At 36.6% G+C, this 9662-nt stretch overlaps 1 protein-coding gene across 1 annotated transcript; it reads right to left on the reverse strand.

Moving 5' to 3' along the window:
• Positions 1 to 5780: 5780 nt before the first annotated feature.
• Positions 5781 to 6737, reverse strand: LOC145999491 (proteasome subunit alpha type-4-like). Its single transcript, XM_083136452.1, has one exon. The coding sequence runs from the start codon at positions 6646 to 6648 to the stop codon at positions 5875 to 5877; it is 774 nt and encodes a 257-aa protein (XP_082992578.1). The 5' UTR covers positions 6649 to 6737; the 3' UTR covers positions 5781 to 5874.
• Positions 6738 to 9662: the final 2925 nt, after the last annotated feature.

Here is a 9662-nt window from a genome sequence, read left to right on the forward strand (position 1 = left end):
CTTTTGAATTGCATTGGTTGTGGGAGGCTTCATACCGACGTATTTCGCCACAAACATTTCTTTACTCTCTTTAATGGACCCTGTCTTTATGTAAAATTCAACAATATCTATCCGGTGTTCAATTGCAAACTGCACCATTTCTCCGCAAACGTTTGCACAACAATCTCCGCAAACAATCACTTTTAAACTGTCGAACGTAACTCAACAATATTCAACAATTACGTGTGACTTCAAGTAATGCGATATTTCAGTGTAGGCAACTACATTAATCTGATTCCACCCATTTATTTGTGAACGCCAGAATGAATGTTAGGCGTACCACTTTTAAGTGGGACACCCAGTACTTGTGATATTCTTCCTGGTTCACCATTGTGGAATTTGTTCTGGATGATAAAATGTAAAAGTAGGTGATCTTTTGTAATTTACTATTTACTATTGTAATGCTAATTGCACAAGATAATATTTGTAAATGTTAGACAACGGACTAATAAGAAGAAACAGAGACAAATAAAAAGAAAAATCTATGTCTTTCCACATTGAATTACTAAGTATACTTAGGTCACCGCATCCTACTTTATTTTTGTTACTGTACGTCATTTCCCACCTGTAACGCTCAGCGTCAAGTTCATTGACGAACCACCACTGCTAATTCTCAATGTTAAACGCACATATGTTGTATTTCGCAGAAGAGATTCACAACGCCCTCCCGGTTCTCTGGAATGCCTCCGGAGCAAATTTTCTGAAAGAAACACTGTTCGTGGCCTTGCTCCACAAATGCCCAGGACAGAGTATAGTCAAGTGACTTCTTTTCCCTTTCCGTCTTGTCTTTTTGGCGTCCCTGGTCCGTCTCTTCCGCCATCCAACCTGTGCGATGTCGACGGGTTCAATATGCATACATCCCACCATTCTGGCGAGCAGGTGTGTCTAGTATCCTGTTCCGGAGATACTCTGGGTGCCAAAGTAAAGAGCAGAATTTGATGTATCAATATAATGTTTTGCCTGTTTTCGAAGTTTACTTTAGGTACTTTTCAGATCCGATTGATGCCACACTGTCAACCTTGAGCAATTTGAATAATTCAAGATGGCGTCCAATATGGCTGACCTACCAGTTACTGACCTATATCTCAGGAACCAACGGTCGTAAACAGAAAATGTTTTTTTTTTAGTCTTGATCCTCATTAGATGGACTACGAAAAGGATTATGTTTCGTTTTTTTTAATATCAGTGGTTTTAGCGTAATTTAAAAAACAACATTTAAATATGCAATTTTTCTAGTACTTTTTGAAGTTTTTGCCTTGTAACCTTTGAATAAATGAAATGACAGGAAATTGTTTGGAATAAAAGTGATAGAACAATCCATAAGCTTTGAAACAATATAAGTTTTAATGTATTTGAATGAAAAATACGCTATAAAATGTGTCCCAAAATGGAGGATAGTACCAAAAGAGTGCGTCTTCATTACAGGCCGGCGGCTTAGTCCCGAATCTTAAACTTTTGATAAAAGCAAAAGACTTAGTAGGATTAATTGTTATTGATAAAGAAAAAATCCCCTATAGAATAGAGTATTCTAACATTTTCTCAGCAACCGTTATTACAAAACTACGAGGACAATTAATTACAAGTAGTGTGATTTACACTTCATTATAACAGATTATGTGCATAGAAAGTACGTTATATGTCGTTATTTCATTTAAATTAAAGATCACAATTAGGGTAGCCCCAAAAGCCGATATTTCTTTCATCGGTTGGCTACACTGCGCTATACAACTTTGGCGCCACGAACGTGTATGATTAAGAACTAATATATCTATTCCATTGTTACTTACTCACTTACTCATAATAATGTGACTGGTACAGCTTACGTTCTAAAGCTTATCTGTCTAACTATGCGAAAATGCACATGCAGAGTACATATCTTGTTTCGAAAACCAATTTCTTACAGACACATCAATTTACAAACAGCAGCAGTGTCGTGCGCAACTCAACCATGTAGGTTCTACTTCTCCACTGATGCCATGAAGTTTGCCAACCCGAGCATTAACAATGCGCTAGGATCGAATATTCTTTCGTCGATCGGAATAGCCCCTTGGTCGAAATAGCCCCGAGCTACCCTAATTAAATAGAACAATGAACATCCATGATCAGGCCGGAATTCGAACCTGGTGTTGTAGCACACTGTGCTGACCACTCGGACAGGAGGTCGGCCATTATAAACATAATGTTGTTTATTGATGTTATACTTTTCATTTGAAAACGGCAAACGTTTATTTGGAACTACAATGTGCAAAACTGTAAATGTCAACAATGGTAACACTACTTTGTCGGTCTAGGTTTGACATGAAAAATTTCGGGCTCATTGTTTCATATCGACATTGTTGACCATTTATTTTATTAGAAAGTTTCCAATACAACACGTGACAAATACACAGCAGATTGTAAGCCTAATTTCAAGGACCCGATTGTTAAGCACATCGTATGAAACGTGGCCTCCCTCGACTTAATAATAATAATAATAATAATAATAATAATAATAATAGGGAGTAAGTTTGTATCGTTTTCCGTAAACGAAGCACAAGTTCGTTGTTAATCTTGGGCTAGATATCAAGAATGATTTTTCCCTTGGGAGAGGGTCGAACACCACCTCCTTTCTCTTTGCACACCCAAAAATGACAATTTGGTTGTCCGGGAAAATATGACCGCCAATAGGTTATCGCTTTGATTTAAGGATTTTAATTGATGCAACGGGTTGGAAAAAGGACGTTACAACTATTGTTTATAAATCATATTTGTGGTTAGTTCCCTATTTAATTTTTTTTCCATTTGCTAATTGTAATTTGGTTGTTTCGTTGTTTTCTTCTTAAATTTATTTTACTCGGGTTCATGAAATCGCATATTTTGACCGATGTTTTACAAACAGAATTGAGAGGAAAATATTGTGGAATTTTTTTGTTCAACGCGTCCAACAATCAATTTTATCATTACAGTAGAACGTCGTTTATCCGCACGTCAATTATCCGCAACGTCAGTTATTCGCACTCAAAAAAGCAAGATTCAGTTTTGAACAAATTTAAGGAATTTAAAAATTTCTGATTATTTTTCTGCGTAAATAACACAGTACAGGTACAGCACTGTCATTTGGGCACGTATGTACGTATATTACGAGTGTTTTCTAATTTACTCATGTCTCTTGTTCTCTTGTATCGTATACGTATGCAGTACTGTGTACTGTATGTACAAAATAAACCTGTACGGTACGTGCTTTTCTTTGTTAAATAAAAACATGTTTGATTATCCGCAAAAATCGTTATCCGCATAACCTTCGGTCCCAATTAATTCGGATAAACGACGTTCTACTGTACTCGTCTTTTTCTATGTTTCAATAGGTCTTTGCCTTCTGACGGCTTATGTTCTACACGCAAAACTATGTTACGTATTCTCTGCAACGGGGTTGAAGACTGCTACTGAACCTTATCAGACGTTCACATCAACGATCGAGCTTCGCCAAGTCAAGCTTCACCCCCTCACGTTCCGGTCAAATATTCTTTCAACCATATCGTGACCGGACCCCGAGCTGAGCGCGACGTAACGAAACTTAATCGGAGCACCAGGTGTGAATTGAATGCTTCTCTTTAAAAAACATTCAACGATATTTGACCGGACCATGGGGGGAGGGTGATCCGAGCGTTACTGGAGCGTAGATGTGAATCAAGCTTAAGGCGTCATGCTTTGGGCTGCAGCTACGGGACACCCGCTACCTCGAGTCTCCTGTGAGAAGTGTAACAACTTTTCTTCTGACATTTCGGCCAGTCTACAGGACCGGTTGAAGAAATTGGGGAGCTACGAATGATTAGCGTAACCCGGTCACGGAAATCTTCAACAACGACTGGGATTTCGTCGTGCTGACCACACGCCAGTTGGAGTGTGACTGAGGCCGGCAGTCGGTAGGTACGCTCTGACCTTCACGGGCTGATGCGCCACGGGTTTACTTACGTATATTGGGGTAGCCAGGTGTGGGCCCACAGCGGCTAGGCCTCCCCTCGAAATTCTGTCAATTTAGTATTTTGACCAATTCACTGGGGATTTTTTAAGAGTACCTTGTAACATGTATAGTGTTGATCTCGAAGATTATACTATAATTTAGTACGGGTGGCAAAGCGAAAAGCTGGATTCCAGGTATGAATAAAAGGTTTTGACTGTTTTTGAAAGCTTACGTTATGTACATTTCAGGTCCGATTGATGCCACTCTGTAAACCTTGAGCAATTTGAGTAATTCAAGATGGCGTCCAATATGGCGGACTTTCTACGTAGTTAATAACCTATATCTCAGTAACCAATGGTCGTAAACAGAAAAAAATAGTCTTGATCCACATTAGATGGATTACGAAAAAGATTATGTTTAGTTTTTTGCTAATATCTGTGGTTTTACCGTAATTTAAAAAATCATCTTTAAAACATGTATTTTTTCAAGCGCCTTTTGAAGTTTTGCCTTTTAACTTTGAATAAATAAAATCACAGGAAATAGTTTGGAATGAAAATGGTAGCCAAATTCATGAGCTTTAAAACCATAGAAGTTTTAAAATGCATTTGAATGAAAAATACTCTATAAAATATGTCCCAAAATGGAGCATAGTTTAAAAATTGGGAGTCTTTATTACAGGCCGTCGACTAAGCGCCGAATCATTGACTTTTTAATAAAAGCTAAAGACTTAGTAAAATTAATTGTTAAATCATTAAATATATTTTCAATCGAGTAGCCAATCGATATCTGCACCCTGACGGCCTCCATCTTGAAAATAATCCGCCATACTGGATATTTCTTGATTTGATATGCCTCGGGAACTGTGTCCCCTATCTTCTTGATTTGATATACCTCGGGAACTGTGTCCCCTATCAACATCCGGTTTTCTCAGAAATGTTCCACATAGTGATAAGTTACATAATAAATCAGGCTCTGTCCGAAAGGTACAAAGTACGGACTTGACGTTACCTATTACAGTTCGAAAGCGCCAACAACAGAAGCATGCAAGTGTACAGCTCGCAGTACGGATGGGAGCTGACTAGGTCACGTGATAGTAGATAGAATGGTATGTTTGCGGCCATTTATTTGCTATTTATTAATTTTACCCCAATTTCAGCTAATTTTGCAAGAGAAAAATTTCTAAAAAATCCAAATTTTGCCATTTTTATAGTGTAAAAAATATTTATGTTTTTTTTTTATCAAAGCTCAATCACTCATTTCTATAGCGCAAAATTCACACATAATTTCCCCTTATTTTTTAAAAAAAATTCTTTTTTAATAATTGAAGCGAAATTTATTTGTTTTTCTAAGTGTAAAAAAAATAATGGAACCAAAGTCCAATTTTAAATTTTTTTGCAAAATACCCCAGTATCAATTCGGTCCATTTATCTGAACCGAAGATACTGCACTTGCATATTTCCATATATACTACTTTATCTTTTACACTGTTTGTGCTTGAAACTAATCAGTATCATAATGGCGGTATGAGAAATATACAAGTAGAAAGGTATTTTAGCAATATGCGACGTCTAGCAATAAGCTACGTCGACTCGAGAGCGCTCTGTCATATGTCTTTTTTTTTTTTTTTCTTTTTTTTAACTTTCACAAAGGTTTATTTCTTTCTTTCAAAAACTGTATGGATATCATAATTACAACATGTGCAGGAAAAATGCCAAATTTTTAAATGGACCCATTAAGGCAAAATAATTCTTATGGTAAAGGACAATTTTGCCACATTGTAACAAAATGAAAATGCAATGAATAGAGAAATCTGAAACGTGTATTTCAACTTATAGCTAAAAGTAACAGACAAGATATCGAAAACTGTAAACAAACCTTAAAAAAAAAATCGATGTTCAACTTTTCTGTTTTTCTTTCTTTGCTGCCTCTGCTTCTGCTTCAGCCTTCTCATATGCAGCTATCAACTTATCTACTTCCTCTGCAGGCAATATCTTTATCACTGTTTTCCCTTCAATCCTTTGTAAAGTTGCCATCTCCAATTTTTCAGCAGTCAGCTTAGTCATATCCAAAGTTTTGCTGAGGACTTTGATAGCAAGACCTTGAGCAATCTTTAGTGTCGTCTCCCCTTCTTTGTACTCCTGTTTCAAATTTGAGACTGCAGCAGCACTGTTATTTCCAATGCAAGTTGCCTTCCAGCCTCCATAATTCCCGCTGGGGTCTGACTGATACAGCTGATAACCATAGTGCTTGTCCCAACCCATATACAAAATAGACACCCCAAACGGCCGCTTGCCTCCATACTGCGTGTACGCTTGTTTCACATCACACAACCAAGAGACCAATTGTTCACAAGGAATAGATTCACCGTACTGCAACAGATACCTCTGTGCCAGAAGTCGCAACTCGTTTGTCAGCACATTAGCATCTGAGGTGATTCCAGCGACACTGCACACCATATCGTTATTCAGTTTGTAGATCTTCTCAGAAAAGAATACTTCATCTAGCAGCTTATTGGTGTTCCTCCTTTCGGCTGCTAGCAAGATGCCATCATTTGCCAGGATTCCTAAACATGTTCCAGCATGGCTAATAGCTTCCATCGCATACTCAACCTGATACAGGCGGCCTTCTGGTGAAAATATGGTAGTTCTCGTATCATAGCGTCTTGCCATTTTGCTCAAAAATGATTCCTGAAATACACTAACAAATAATTTCCGAAAATACAAAACTTCCAAGTGCTTTACCGGATACAACTACAACACACCACGACTTCAGCTAATTGTATTGCTACCGGAAGATATATAAAATATTTGAGTAATGAATCTTTTTTTCAAGAAGTACATTTATTTGCTACTAGTTGGCAGCATACTTACTGCTTCCATGTTCTCCAAGTACATCTATTTGCAACTAGATGGCAGTGGTGGGAAATATCATCGGGGAATCTAACTTGCGTGACATGCAAAAAGAGATCGATAATGACTTGGAGCGTGGTAGTGTGTGAAATGCAAAGAGATCGATGATAACTCGGAACATTGGTAGTGCGTGACCTACAAAGAGAGATCGATGATAACTTGGAAAGATGGTAGTGCGTGACATGCAAAGATTATTATCTGCTCTTTGCATTGCTATGAAAGAGAACCATTATGTGATGGATTCTCGTATCTTTTTTGATCTTATAAATTATTAAAACGCTTATATCTCGAGAACCAAGTAATGTACAGGGTGGCTCAAAAAGTCACTTAACATCCTCGGTACAAGGCCACTGCAGCGCGCAACGTGGAAATGGTGGTGACCAATCGTTATCAGACCAAGGGGGAACCACATTGACGCCACCCGCGTGGTCGGCGGCCATCTTGATGTCCGCCATCTTGAATTCAACTTCAGAATTTTAAATAGGAAGGGGGTGATATGATATATCAAATCAGGCTAGAATTTCACGAGAAATGCAATGGTGAAGGTTTCTTCGACATATCTTTAATCAGTAAAAAGTTATGACTGAATTCTTGTACCAATTTGCTCTTTTTCGAGGTGTTAGAAAAATGCCTTCAAATTTGTTTAGTTCATCGGTAATGCATTGAGATCAAAGTGATGTCTAGGGAGAGAAGTTCGCATGTCATTGCACACGATTTTAATCGGATACATCCACAAAGAACTGCGCATTATGAATGGTTGTCGCGAACAATTTACAGTGTGACGCTTCCATTGAATTAAAAGTCCTTCACAGTGACAAGGCTAATGTTTATGTTCATAAGGAAGTTCATAAACAGAATATGCGACCCTTGTCATCTGATAACTAACTTTGGACAAAAACTGCTTCACAACGTTCCCATATTGTTCTGGCGTTCCTCCCTATTGAAAAAAACTCTGTAAGAAGTACCTTCTTCCATAAGCAAGGATGAAAAAACTTGTTTACTTAACACATCCAAGTAGCCCTAAGCATTTAAGGTTCCGTTGATGGAAAATTGACTAACCAATCGTGTTCCACACAGCACGCCACACCATTATCTTACCAGCACTAACCATTCAGCTTTGATCTGTCAAAAATGGGTTATCAGATAAAAAAAGTATCGAGTATTCTGTTTATGAACATAAGCATTAGCCTTGTCACTATGAAGAACTTTTCATTTAATGGAAGCGTCACACTGGTAATTGTTTGTGACAACCATTCATAATGCGCAGCTCTTCATGGATGGATCCGATTAAAATCGTGTGCAATGGCATGCGAACTTCTCTCCCTAGACATCACTTTGATCTCGATGCATTACCGATGCGCTAAACAAATTTGAAGGCATTTTTCTAACACCTCGAAAAGGAGCAAATTGGTACAAGAATTCAGTCATAACTTTTTACTGGTTAACGATACGTCGAAAAACCCTTCACCATTGCATTTCTCGTGAAATTCTAGCCTGATTTGATATATCATATCACCCCCTTCCTATTTAAAATTCTGAAGTTGAATTCAATATGGCGGACATCAAGATGGCCGCCGATCGTTCGGGTGGAGTCGATGTGGTTCCCCCTTGACTTGGCAACGATTGGTCATCACTATTTCCACGTTGTGCGCTGCAGTGGCCTTGTACCGAGGGTGTTAAGTGACTTTTTGAGCCACCCTGCAGAATGATGCGTTTTTTTGCATTCGTTTTGTTTTGACGTTCTATTTAATTTGAGACTAAACTCGATAAATAAGAAATAAATATATAAAACGTAACATTTAAAAAAAATAATATATATAAAACGTAAGAAATTTTATTTTAAAAAATCAATATATAAAACCTAATATTATTTTTTAAAAAATTGAATATATAAAACCTAACATTTTTTTAAATAAAAAATTAGATATATAAAACCTAAGAAAATTTCTTTTTAACATTTTTAATATATAAACATCATTTTTTTAACAAAAATATAATTATATATACACACATTTTTTTAAAAAAAATGATTGACAGAATCCAAAAACATAAAATTTTGTATACAAAAACATATACCACATCAGACATAAATGATGAAGCTTCAGATATTCCAAATTTTCTAGCTAAACTAAAAGAAAAAATATAAAAGCAATTCAAAATAAACTTGAAATGTGTTCTCTCAAAATACATTTTAATCTATTTTGTATGTATATAAATTCTCATAGTGAAAAACAACAATATTTTCATCCTACCTGTATACTAACTTTACACTATGATCACATTCATCGATTAAATGATATTTATGATTAAAAATGTGAAGAAACTTAAGTTAGCACAACAAGAGTTCCAAGGAAGAGGTTCGGGTTGGTCACTTTGTGATACAAACCATAAACTTGAATTAAAAATAGCAAGATATCTCCCTCTTGGGGATCTAGTGATATTAAATTACCCGACCACATCAAAAACAAGAATGCTATAATAAATATTCAAAATAAAGACAATAAATATTTTTTATGGTATCTCATAGCCCATTTTCATCCAGTATCTGAGCATAAATATCGTGTTTCTAATTATAATTATTCTGAATATATAGCAGAGTTTAGAAAACCTATGTCAGGTATAAAATATCCAGTAGATATCTGGAAAGATATCAATCAATTTGAAAAACAATATGAAGAATACAACAATCGACCAATAGCTGTGCATGTTTATGGTATTAATAAAAAAGATAAAATTTATGTACTGCGTCACTATCCAGCAGCAGATGGTACAAG

Source organism: Lepisma saccharinum, chromosome 15 (genome assembly GCF_977018435.1).
Source record: "Lepisma saccharinum chromosome 15, izLepSacc3.1, whole genome shotgun sequence".
NCBI classification, from domain to species: domain Eukaryota; kingdom Metazoa; phylum Arthropoda; class Insecta; order Zygentoma; family Lepismatidae; genus Lepisma; species Lepisma saccharinum.